At 38.5% G+C, this 13,633-nt stretch overlaps 2 protein-coding genes across 2 annotated transcripts; both read left to right on the plus strand.

Annotated features, from left to right (window-relative positions):
* Nucleotides 1-1,652: 1,652 nt before the first annotated feature.
* Nucleotides 1,653-5,809, plus strand: si:ch211-255a21.2. Its single transcript, XM_001336707.9, has 2 exons — nucleotides 1,653-3,257; nucleotides 3,847-5,809. The coding sequence occupies exons 1-2, from the start codon at nucleotides 3,002-3,004 to the stop codon at nucleotides 4,935-4,937; spliced, it is 1,347 nt and encodes a 448-aa protein (XP_001336743.1). The 5' UTR covers nucleotides 1,653-3,001; the 3' UTR covers nucleotides 4,938-5,809.
* A 5,376-nt stretch (nucleotides 5,810-11,185) lies between these two features.
* Nucleotides 11,186-13,598, plus strand: nkd3 (NKD inhibitor of WNT signaling pathway 3). The gene is made up of 2 exons (NM_001100405.2): nucleotides 11,186-11,826; nucleotides 12,416-13,598. Exons 1-2 carry the CDS (start codon nucleotides 11,571-11,573, stop codon nucleotides 13,504-13,506), a joined length of 1,347 nt encoding a protein of 448 aa, NP_001093875.2. The 5' UTR covers nucleotides 11,186-11,570; the 3' UTR covers nucleotides 13,507-13,598.
* The last annotated feature ends 35 nt before the right edge of the window (nucleotides 13,599-13,633 follow it).

Raw genomic sequence — 13,633 nt, forward strand, 5'->3', positions numbered from 1 at the left:
AGAGCACCCGTAGGAAACCCATACCAGCAGGGAGAGAACATGCAAACTCCACACAGAAATGGCTACTGACCCAGCCGGAGCTCGAATCAGCAACCTTCTTGCTGTGAGGCGATCGTGCTACCCACCGCGTCGCCATACAAATAATAAAATTTGAAAATCAGTTCTGTATTTAATGAGTAACCAGTGAAGAGCTGATCAAATAGGAGGTGCTGACTCTTACTTGCAGGTGGCAGAAAGTAGTTTAGCAGCTGAATTTCGTACCAGCTGCAGATGAGAGAGAGAGAAGACTGAGAAATCCTATAATAGAGAGGGTTTCAGTTATAAAGATGAGCTGAATGAATGTTTAAGGATCACAGTGCAGCTCCAAAAGTTTCATTAATTGTCATTTTTAATATTTATACTTATACAGAACTAGTTTATATGTTATACTATACCATTTATACACGAATGAACTAGTTTCTAAACATTTGTCAGCTAAATGCATTTAATCGTTTAAAATAGAACTAAATATAATTATTAATTCTCTTTTATATATATTTTAATTAGTGCAAGTCAGAATAAGTGTATCAACAATGATGTTTGTCTAGGGCAAATAGCATTATAAGGGATCCAACCCACCCTGGCTATAGTCTGCTCACACTAATGCCATCAGGCAGATGCTACTGAAGCCTGAGGAGCAAATCAGTGAGACTTCGTGATAGTTTTTATCCTGTCACTATAAGACTTCTAATGCATTATAAGAGCAGATCTGATGAAAACAAGTTAACCAGCTCGTCTTCAGGGGGAGAAATGTGAGTTTGTATCCGGAATAAAATGATGGCTTACTCACAAAGCACTGTCGTGCAAGGTGATGTTTATTTACAGTGCCAAAAAGTCCATCCACGATTCCACAGTGTAGGTATATAAAGTTGAAGTCAGAATTATTAGCCCCCTTGATTATTTTTCCCAAATTTCTGTGTAACGGAGAGCAGATTTTTCCAACACATTTCTAAACTAAATAGTTTTAATATCTCATTTCTAATAAGTGACGTATTTTATCTTTTTCATTCATTCATTCATTTTCTTGTCGGCTTAGTCCCTTCATTAATCCGGGGTCGCCACAGCGGAATGAACCGCCAACTTATCCAGCAGGTTTTTACGCAGGGGATGCCCTTCCAGCCGCAACCCATCTCTGGGAACTATCTTTGTCATGATGACAGTGAATAATATTTGACTTGATATTTCTGAAGACACTTCTGTACAGCTTAAAGGGACATTTACAGGCTTAACTGGGTTAATTAGGTTCACTAGGCAGGTTAGGGGAATTAGGCAAGTTATTGTATACAGTAATGATGGTTTGTTCTGTTGACTATCAGAAGAAAATATAGCTTAAAGGGGCTAATGATTTTTTCCTTAAAATGGTTTTTAAAAAATTAAAAACTGCCTTTATTCTAGCCAAAATAAAACAATTAAGACTTTCTTTAGAAGATTTAGATTTATTTGCTCTGTTAAACATCATTTAGGAAATATTTAAAAAAGAAAAATGAAAGGGGGCTAATAATTCAACAAACAGGAAAACTAAATCTGCAAAAATATACTCCAATTATATCCTAAAAATAAAAATAATGGTAACAACAATAACAGGTATCCACAATATATTCGCTCCAGGCACCACAGTAGAACTTTTGCACCGACTTGGTAAACAAGTGTTGTTTGGTAGTTGGACTCTGGCTTTTATAGCCCAAACTCCCGCCCATTTGTGGGCTAAACCATTTACAGGTAAGAATTAAATTTAACAAATACACAAACATTAAAAAACTTAACATTCAATCCACACCTCATATTAAACACATAAAGAAAAAATCCTTAATATTTAATTAACAGCAAATGCTATTTCAATACTATTGATAGCTAGTGTGTAATAATGATTCTATAAACAGTTAAACTAGCACAAATTGATTATAATATAACAGTTATATCAAACTGTGCAACAGGTATTTAAGTATTAATTTATTCATTAATTGTGGGATTTTTTTTGTTTTTATCTATATTTATATTTCTGAATTTATAAAAGCTTATTATTGTTTGGTTTTTCTAGTGTTTGATGTTTTTAATGTTCTTGTTGAGTCTGATGTAACGTAATTTCATTTTGCATTGCAATTTATTGTGATGTTTAGAATGACAAAAATAAAGGAAACTGAAACTGAAGTGTTTAATTTTAGCACTGATTGAAACATTTCATTTAACATGTTATTTGAAACATTAAATCAGAAATTATGCTTTACATGTAGAGTAAAGTCAAAATGATTAGCTCTCCTGTGAATTTAGTTTATTTTTTTTGCAAATATTTCTCAAATGATGTTTAACAGAGCAAGGAATTTTTCACAGTATTTCCTATAATATTTTTTCTTCTGGAGAAAGTTTTAGTTGTTTTATTTCAGATAGAATAAAAGTAGGTTCAATTTTTAAAGAACCATTTTAAGGTCAAAAATATTAGCCCCCTTAAGCTTTATTCATTTTTTGATTGTCTACAGAACAAACCATCATTAAACAATGCACTGCAAATATTATTTACTGTCATCATGACAAAGATAAAATGAATCAGTTATTAGAGATGAGTTATTAAAACTATTATGCTTAGAAATGTGTTGAGAAAATCTGCTCTCCGTTAAACAGAAATTGGGGAAAAAAATAAACAGGGGTCTAATAATTCTGACTTCAACTGTATATATGTATGTATAATCTCAAAGTTTAACAGATGTTATACATCCACCATTATTACATGAGTTCTGGATGTACGAATTACATTAAAATGTTTCCACTGAAACTGTTTTCATTCAAAATGGCCTCTCAGCTGAGCTCTCCTCCATGACATCAAGATTAGAACTCTGCACTGCTGTTCTAAACTGATGTTCTGACTCTCGAGCGCTGTTGGTGTGTTTAGGAGTGAACTGATCGACAGCTACTTTCGTGTCTTTCAGTGTTTTTTGACGACTTTTGAATTGAGCATTGACTGTTCATAATGTCACTGTTTACCAGTGTATTTCGGCAGCTGTCTGCATGTTTTACACCTTCATGGGGCAGAAGGCTGAGCCCTCAGATCGCTGATATAGGTGCAGAGGCAGGAGAAAGCAAGGCCATGTCCACACAGAAACACCGCAAGGTGAAGTCCCATCATGGACACAGACCGGGCAAAGAGGGAGAGGGTCTGAAAGACCAGGCTGAAGAGGAAAAACAAGCTCTCAGTGCTGAAAACATACAGAGCACCGAGAGAGAAGGTGAGTACCCGTCTGCCAGGATAAGAGAGTTGTTTTGTTGTAGTTGTTTTTACATTGCAGCCTCTAGGGTTTGTACACGAGATTAACGACAGAGCAATAGCGTCAGTTGCAGCAGATTGATTTTACGGCACTAGCTAAACTTTCTGACACCTTTACAGCACTCATGTACATTTCAAATCAATACAGGCCACGACTGAACATGGAGGATGATCTGTAAGTGGCAGTCTCCAACATTAAACCAAGAAAACACTTAAATATTGTGCCCAGCAGTCTCATTAGGTGAGGTTAATATTAAATAATAATCAAAATAATTAAATGATATGGTTGTTAGACTGCTGCTCTTTTTGTGTTGTCAATATGCTTGTGTTTATATAGACCGATTGGTTTATATGAGTGTTGTGTGCAACGTTTGTATGATTATAACCACTTCTGAAAATAGTGGGGGTCACGAGTCATTGGTGCTGTTATTTTGGGGGTCCCGGGCTGAAAAGTTGAAGAACCCCTGCCTTAAATGACCAATACTAATAACTGTTTGATGAAAATAAAAAGAGTCAAAAATAATAAACAATATTTTCCTTTATTCCAACAGGAGGAAACGGAGAACCTGGAGGAAAGAAAAGAAAGAGGAGAAAGCTGAAAAACAAAAAGACTCTTCCTCTTCCTGTAGAGGTCAAACCTCTGCCAGCTCCAGCCTGTTTCTCCTCCTCCCCTCCAGTTGGAGATCAACCTGAACATCCAGATGTCCTCGCTCTCCCAGCTGCTGGCCTCAAACCTCTGCTGAAAGACAAAGAGTCTCTTCCTCGTCTTGTTGAGGTCAAACCTCTGCCAGCTTCAGCCTGTTTCTCCTCCTTAACACCAGTTGGAGATCAACCTGAACATCCAGAGGTTCTCGTTCTCCCAGCCTCTCACCTCAAAGCCTTGTCACCTCTCTCAAACCCAGCATCCCGTCCTCAATCGCCTGTTGAGGAAACTGATGAGGTGCTGCCAAGCTCAGTGATCCAAGTGGCTCCATGTGTCTCTCCAGAACCAGTCCTCCTTCCCCTCCAGAGCTCTTCTGAGGTGGCTTCTCTGTGCTCGATTCCTTCATTCAGTGAGCCGTCTCTCCTCCAGAGTCCTCCTGAAACGCTGCCGATTCCTCCAATCTTTGCGTTTGACGAGGTGGTGTCTCTTGTAAAGCCTCAAGCATCTGAGTGTTCTCCCTCTTCAGGCCTCATGCTCTTTGACTTTGAGGATGAGGAGCTTGAATTTATGGAGTACACGGAGGAAGACATAGAAGCTTTCTATGAGTCTGAAATGAAGCCGAGGCGGATGGCGGCTTGGCTGGAGCAGGAGGAAGTGACGGAGGTCCAGAAAGATGGAGGAAAGGGAGCCTCGCAGGTCATACAAAACCCGCTGAATGAGGTGTCTCGTGATGAGGCGTTTGAGGAGCTCCTGATTCAGGCGTTCTGCACCGGGCCTCCTGTGTACACCGAAATCAAGAGCAGGAAGAAGCCAAAGAGGAACGGCCCGCTGGTTCTGTTCAGCTTGATGGAGGAGAAGGTGAAGAAAAAGCAGGAAAAGAAACTGCGTAAGGAGGAGGAGAGAAATGAGAGAAATCTCCTGCGGGAACGCTACAGAAATGATCCAAAACTCAAACACTTGTGCATCAATAAGCACAATCCCAACTTCTGCTGGTCCTGAAGCGGATCACCGTCCCTCCCTGACACCTCCTTACACCTTTACCCTACTGCACATTCCTGCCTGTAAATAAAAGTGTGCATAGCAAAGCTGAATGTTTCATGACTCTTTCTTATCACTGCACGTTTTATTTCTAATGCACTGGAAGAAATATATCTCAGCATATATGACTAATAATTCAATTCAGACTTTCTATGGGATGCTTTACAGTATTATATTGTGCATACACATTATATTATCTAGTCTGGAGCTAATCTAACCAAATAACTTGAAATAAGAGTCCAGAAGTGTGTCCAAATTTATATGTTGGCGAAAAATATGAAATTAAAATGAGCAAAAATCAAGAGAAACAAAAAATATTTACTATTTTGTTGAAATTATGTAGTTTGCAGTATTTTGCATGAATTTAAATGTGTTATTTTTCTATTTCTAAAGATATTCAGTAATTAAAATATTATTTTAATAAATATACCTGTTTAATAAATCTGTTTTGTTCAAATGCACAAAAATGGATTACCTACACTTGCCGGCCACTTTATTAGGTACACCTTACTAGCTCTGGGTTGGACTCCTTATGCCTTCAGAACTGCCTTAATCCTGCTGCAGTTCAAACCAACCATCAGAATGAGGAAGAAAGGGGATTTAAATGACTTGAACAAGGCATGGTTGTTGGTGCCAGTATTTCAGAAACTGCTGATCTACTGGGATTTTCACGCACAGCAATCTCTAGGGTTTACAGAGAATGGTCTAAACAAGAGAAAATATCCAGTGAACAGCATTTCTGTGGGCGCAAATGTCTTGTTGATGTTGTTGTGCAAAATATTTTCTAAGTCAAAGTTTAAAAAAAAAATAAAGTTTGAGAAGTTTGAGAAGTCTTTAGGCAAAGCAGTTTATTGTTACAGCATCAGTAACAACAGAGACGGGTCGATCGAGTGTGTGATGAGTATAGGCTAGCACACAGTTTAATTACACTTCTTTGTCTAAACACTCCACCCAGATTTACACATTAGCACACCTCCATTAGCTTCTCCACTAATAGGATCTCAGCTCTCCCAGATGCTCCCTACCCATGGCCAGTTGAGTAATGTCTTTACCCCCAGTAGAATCACAGGTTTTCACAGGGATCCTACCCATGACCACTAAGGTCTTTCCTTCCTACTTCAAATGTGGCAATTCAGCAAAATCAGTGCTCAACAATATATCTTGTTCACTGTACAGTGAGCAGTCAACTGTAAGTTCAGCTGAAGTTCACCGCCAGTTTTAGGGTCATCATATTTTGGAAGTCGTTGCAGCTGAGCATGGGTGCATGTCTGAGTGTGCAGGTGTGCATGATCATGAGTCACACATGAAACAGAACGCCCTTATGACCTTACTTCCATCATTCTGTTCCCATTATGTTACTTACACATCCTGCTCTTTTAATTCTTTTCCTGTTTCCGGCTGTGTTTGCACACTTTGTGTTTCTCATCACACTACAGTCTGCTTGAACATGGCTTCATCATAAAAGTAAAAAGCTCAAACATACAAAGCATCATAATAATAATGCAGTGGAAAGTAATGTGATCATCAGCAATTCATCAATACATCAATACGTTTCTCAATAATGTCAGAGGAGAATGGCCAGACTGGTTCCAGCTGATAGAAAGGCAACAGTAACTCAAATAACATCTTGTGTGTGGTGTGCTGTCTGGCGCAATATGGCTGCCGCTGCGTCATCCAGGTGGATGCTGCACACTGGTGGTGGATGAGGAGATTCCCCCTATTGTGTAAAACACTGAGTGTCCAGAAAATCGCTACATAAATGTAAGTTATTATTATTATTATTATTATTATTACTATTATTATTATTATGACTAATAACCATTTGTTACAACCGAGAAGAGCATCTCTGAACACACAGCACGTCCAACCTTGAGGCAGATGGGCTACAGCAGCAGAAGAACACCCAGGTGACACTCTTGTCAGCTAAGAACTGGAAACTGAGGCGACAATTCACACAGCCTCACCAAAACTGCACAATAGAAGATTGGAGAAACGTCGGCTGGTCTGATGAGACTCGATTTCTGCTGCTACATTCGGATAGTAAGGTCAGTTTCCATATACGCATATATATTACATGATCAGAAATTGATTGAGGTCATGTCCATGTGTTTTGTGATTAATTGATGAATTGATTATTGTGACTAGCCAAGGGCTGATATAAGATTGTAATTGTAATTTTATAAGCAACTCCTGATAACTTCCAGCCATGGCTGTATCCCTTCTTACAGCAACCCTTATTCTTGTCTCTTGTTTACATACACTGGCCTATAAAAGCACCAGAGTCTGTTTCAACGATCATCACATCAGAGTCCATGTTTTACAAGGTAACAGTTTTAAATGAATATTCACAGTGTTTTCTGCCTAGCACCCACTAACACACACTTGTTGTTTTCAGGGCATCTATTATCAAATAGGAGATGTCATTAAAGTGATAGACGAGGATGATGGTAAACCGTATTACGCACAGATTCGGGGATTCGTCCAGGATCAGTACTGTGAGAAAAGTGCTGCGTTAACTTGGCTGATCCCAACACAGGCCAGTCCTCGAGATCGATTTGATCCAAGCACATACATTGTTGGTAAGCAAATACACAAATATGTATGAAATTATATTGTTTAGTTTCCTGCTGGCAAACTTAATGCTCATAAAAAGTGTCATTTAATTATGTTTATCTCATTTATTTATTTTCATTCATTCATTTTCTTTTTGGCTTAGTGCCTTCATTAATCTTGTGTCGCCACAGCGGAATGAACCGCCAACTTTGTTTGCTTTGTTTGTTTGTTTGCTTTATTTATAAAGCACATTTGAAAACAACAGATGTTGACCAAAGTGCTTTACAAAATGACCAGCATACAAAATTTATACCTATATATAAAAATCAAGCAAAATTATATACAACAGATTAAAATTAATTAATTACAATCAAAGGCAAGAGACAGAAGGTGATTTTTTAGATGAGACTTAAAAGCACCAAGTGAAGAACATGACTGGATCTGTAAAGGCAGACCATTCCACAGTCGGGGGGCTGCAGCAGAAAAAGCCCTGTCACCTCTTGATTTCAACCGTGTTTTGGGGACAACTAGCTGAAACTTGTTTTTCTGACCTGATTGGCCTCAATGAAGTGTGCCAGTGAAGAAGCTCAGAGATGTAAATCGGTGCCAGACCATTCAAACTTTTAAAAACAAGTAGCAATAACTTATATTGAATTCTAAATTGGACTGGGAGCCAGTGAAGAGATGATAAAACTGGTGAGATACTAGAAAAAAATGTTGTCCCAGTTAAAAGCCTAGCAGCTGCATTTTGAACCTGCTGCAGTCGTGCTATTGATGCCTGTGAAACTCCAGAATACAAAGAGTTACAGTAGTCCAGTCTGGACATGATAAAAACATTAATGACAGTTTCCAGCTCTTTAAAAGAAAGAAAAGGCTTCAATTTAGTAATGTTCCAGCTGCAACCCATCAATGGGAAACACCCATACATTCTCATTCACACACATACACCGTAGACAATTTGGCTTCCCCAATTCTCCTATAGCGCATGTGTTTAGATTGTGGGGGAAACCGGAGCACCCGTAGGAAACCCATACCAGCAGGGAGAGAACATGCAAACTCCACACAGAAATGGCTACTGACCCAGCCGGAGCTCGAATCAGCAACCTTCTTGCTGTGAGGCGATCGTGCTACCCACCGCGTCGCCATACAAATATTAAAATTTGAAAATCAGTTCTGTATTTAATGAGTAACCAGTGAAGAGCAGATCAAATAGGAGGTGCTGACTCTTACTTGCAGGTGGCAGAAAGTAGTTTAGCAGCTGAATTTCGTACCAGCTGCAGATGAGAGAGAGAGAAGACTGAGAAATACTGTAATAGAGAGAGTTACAGTAATAAAAATGAGCTGAATGAATGTTTAAGGATCACAGTGCAGCTCCAAAAGTTTCATTAATTGTCATTTTTAATATTTATACTTATACAGAACTAGTTTATATGTTATACTTTACCATTTATACACAAATTAACTAGTTTCGAAACATTTGTCAGCTAAATGCATTTAATCGTTTAAAATAGAACTAAATATAATAATTAATTCTCTTTTTTATATATTTTAATTAGTGCAAGTCAGAATAAGTGTATCAACAATGATGTTTGTCTAGGGCAAATAGCATTATAAGGGATCCAACCCACCCTGGCTATAGTCTGCTCACACTAATGCCATCAGGCAGATGCTACTGAAGCCTGAGGAGCAAATCAGTGAGACTTTGTGATGGTTTTTATCCTGTCACTATAAGACTTCTAATGCATTATAAGAGCAGATCTGATGAAAACAAGCTCACCAGCTCGTCTTCAGGGGGAGAAATGTGAGTTTGTATCCGGAATAAAATGATGGCTTACTCACAAAGCATTGTCGTGCAAGGTGATGTTTATTTACAGTGCCAAAAAGTCCATCCACGATTCCACAGTGAAGGTAAATAAAGTTGAAGTCAGAATTATTAGCCCCCCTGTTTATTTTTTCCCAAATTTCTGTTTAACGGAGAGCAGATTTTTCCAACACATTTCTAAACTTAATAGTTTTAATATCTCATTTCTAATAAGTGACATATTTTATCTTTGTCATTTATTCATTCATTTTCTTGTCGGCTTAGTCCCTTCATTAATCCGGGGTCGCCACAGCGGAATGAACCGCCAACTTATCCAGCAGGTTTTTACGCAGGGGATGCCCTTCCAGCCGCAACCCATCTCTGGGAACTATCTTTGTCATGATGACAGTGAATAATATTTGACTTGATATTTCTGAAGACACTTCTATACAGCTTAAAGGGACATTTACAGGCTCAACTGGGTTAATTAGGGTAACTAGGCAGGTCAGGGGAATTAGGCAAGTTATTGTATACAGTAATGATGGTTTGTTCTGTAGACTATCAGAAGAAAATATAGCTTAAAGGGGCTAATGATTTTTTCCTTAAAATGTTTTTTAAAAAATTAAAAACTGCCTTTATTCTAGCCAAAATAAAACAATTAAGACTTTCTTTAGAAGATTTAGATTTATTTGCTCTGTTAAACATCATTTAGGAAATATTTAAAAAAGAAAATTGAAAGAGGGGCTAATAATTCTGACTTCAACTGTACATGTGCAAACAAAGAAAAATCCAAAAAAGTACCAAAGAAACAACAAACAGGAAAACTAAATCTGCAAAAATATACTCCAATTATATCCTAAAAATAAGAATAATGGTAACAACAATAACAGGTATCCACAATATATTCGCTCCAGGCACCACAGTAGAACTTTTGTACCGACTTGGTAAACAAGTGTTGTTTGGTAGTTGGACTCTGGCTTTTATAGCCCAAACTCCCGCCCATTTGTGGGCTAAACCATTTACAGGTAAGAATTAAATTTAACAAATACACAAACATTAAAAAACTTAACATTCAATCTTAATAACAGCAAATGCTATTTAAATACTATTGATAGCTAGTGTGTACTAATAAATCTATAAACAGTTAAACTAGCACAAATTGATTATAATATAACAGTTATATCAAACTGTGCAACAGTTATTTAAGTATTAATTTATTCATTAATTGTGGGATTTTTTTTTTTGTTTTTATCTATATTTATATTTCTGAATTTATAAAAGCTTATTATTGTTTGGTTTTTCTAGTGTTTGATGTTTTTTATGTTCTTGTTGAGTCTGATGTAACGTAATTTCATTTTGCATGGCAATTTATTATGATGTTTAGAATGACAAAAATAAAGGAAACTGAAACTGAAGTGTTTAATTTTAGCACTGATTGATGATGAAACATTTCATTTAACATGTTATTTGAAACATTAAATCAGAAATTATGCTTTATATGTAGAGTCAAAATGATTAGCTCTCCTGTGAATTTAGTTTATTTTTTATTTTTTGCAAATATTTCTCAAATGATGTTTAACAGAGCAAGGAATTTTTCACAGTATTTCCTATAATATTTTTTCTTCTGGAGAAAGTCTTAGTTGTTTTATATCAGATAGAATAATAGTAGTTTCATTTTTTTAAGAACCATTTTAAGGTCAAAAATATTAGCCCCCTTAAGCTATATTTATTTTTTGATTGTCTACAGAACAAACCATCGTTAAACAATGCACTGCAAATATTATTTACTGTCATCATGACAGATAAAATGAATCAGTTATTAGAGATGAGTTATTAAAACTATTATGCTTAGAACTGTGTTGAGAAAATCTGCTCTCCATTAAACAGAAATTGGGGAAAAAAATAAACAGGGGGGCTAAAAATGCTGACTTCAACTGTATATATGTATGTATAATCTCAAAGTTTAACAGATGTTATACATCCACCATTATTACATGAGTTCTGGATGTACGAATTACATTAAAATGTTTCCACTTAAACTGTTTTCATTCAAAATGGCCTCTCAGCTGAGCTCTCCTTCATGACATCATGATTAGAACTCTGCACTGCTGTTCTAAACTGATGTTCTGACTCTCGAGCGCTGTTGGTGTGTTTAGGAGTGAACTGATCGACAGCTACTTTCGTGTCTTTCAGTGTTTTTTGACGACTTTTGAATTGAGTGACAGCATTGACTGTTCATAATGTCACTGTTTACCAGTGTATTTCGGCAGCTGTCTGCATGTTTTACACCTTCATGGGGCAGAAGGCTGAGCCCTCAGATCGCTGATATAGGTGCAGAGGCAGGAGAAAGCAAGGCCATGTCCACACAGAAACACCGCAAGGTGAAGTCCCATCATGGACACAGACCGGGCAAAGAGGGAGAGGGTCTGAAAGACCAGGCTGAAGAGGAAAAACAAGCTCTCAGTGCTGAAAACATACAGAGCACCGAGAGAGAAGGTGAGTACCCGTCTGCCAGGATAAGAGAGTTGTTTTGTTGTAGTTGTTTTTACATTGCAGCCTCTAGGGTTTGTACATGAGATTAACGACAGAGCAATAGCGTCAGTTGCAGCAGATTGATTTTACGGCACTAGCTAAACTTTCTGACACCTTTACAGCACTCATGTACATTTCAAATCAATACAGGCCACGACTGAACATGGAGGATGATCTGTAAGTGGCAGTCTCCAAAATTAAACCAAGAAAACACTTAAATATTGTGCCCAGCAGTCTCATTAGGTGAGGTTAATATTAAATAATAATCAAAATAAATCAATGATATGGTTGTTAGACTGCTGCTCTTTTTGTGTTGTCAATATGCTTGTGTTTATATAGACCGATTGGTTTATATGAGTGTTGTGTGCAACGTTTGTATGATTATAACCACTTCTGAAAATAGTGGGGGTCACGAGTCATTGGTGCTGTTATTTTGGGGGTCCCGGGCTGAAAAGTTGAAGAACCCCTGCCTTAAATGACCAATACTAATAACTGTTTGATGAAAATAAAAAGAGACAAAAATAATAAACAATATTTTCCTTTATTCCAACAGGAGGAAATGGAGAACCTGGAGGAAAGAAAAGAAAGAGGAGAAAGCTGAAAAACAAAAAGACTCTTCCTCTTCCTGTAGAGGTCAAACCTCTGCCAGCTCCAGCCTGTTTCTCCTCCTCCCCTCCAGTTGGAGATCAACCTGAACATCCAGATGTCCTCGCTCTCCCAGCTGCTGGCCTCAAACCTCTGCTGAAAGACAAAGAGTCTCTTCCTCGTCTTGTTGAGGTCAAACCTCTACCAGCTTCAGCCTGTTTCTCCTCCTTAACACCAGTTGGAGATCAACCTGAACATCCAGAGGTTCTCGTTCTCCCAGCCTCTCACCTCAAAGCCTTGTCACCTCTCTCAAACCCAGCATCCCGTCCTCAATCGCCTGTTGAGGAAACTGATGAGGTGCTGCCAAGCTCAGTGATCCAAGTGGCTCCATGTGTCTCTCCAGAACCAGTCCTCCTTCCCCTCCAGAGCTCTTCTGAGGTGGCTTCTCTGTGCTCGATTCCTTCATTCAGTGAGCCGTCTCTCCTCCAGAGTCCTCCTGAAACGCTGCCGATTCCTCCAATCTTTGCGTTTACTGAGGTGGTGTCTCTTGTAAAGCCTCAAGCATCTGAGTGTTCTCCCTCTTCAGGCCTCATGCTCTTTGACTTTGAGGATGAGGAGCTTAAATTCATGGAGTACACGGAGGAAGACATAGAAGCTTTCTATGAGTCTGAAATGAAGCCGAGGCGGATGGCGGCTTGGTTGGAGCAGGAGGAAGTGACGGAGGTCCAGAAAGATGGAGGAAAGGGAGCCTCGCAGGTCATACAAAACCCGCTGAATGAGGTGTCTCGTGATGAGGCGTTTGAGGAGCTCCTGATTCAGGCGTTCTGCACCGGGCCTCCTGTGTACACCGAAATCAAGAGCAGGAAGAAGCCAAAGAGGAACGGCCCGCTGGTTCTTTTCAGCTTGATGGAGGAGAAGGTGAAGAAAAAGCAGGAAAAGAAACTGCGTAAGGAGGAGGAGAGAAATGAGAGAAATCTCCTGCGGGAACGCTACAGAAATGATCCCAAACTCAAACACTTGTGCATCAATAAGCACAATCCCAACTTCTGCTGGTCCTGAAGCGGATCACCGTCCCTCCCTGACACCTCCTCACACCTTTACCCTACTGCACATTCCTGCCTGTAAATAAAAGTGTGCATAGCAAAGCTGAATGTTTCATGACTCTTTCTTATCACTGCAAGTTTTA

This window comes from Danio rerio, chromosome 19 (assembly GCF_049306965.1).
Source record: "Danio rerio strain Tuebingen ecotype United States chromosome 19, GRCz12tu, whole genome shotgun sequence".
In the NCBI taxonomy this organism is placed as follows: domain Eukaryota; kingdom Metazoa; phylum Chordata; class Actinopteri; order Cypriniformes; family Danionidae; genus Danio; species Danio rerio.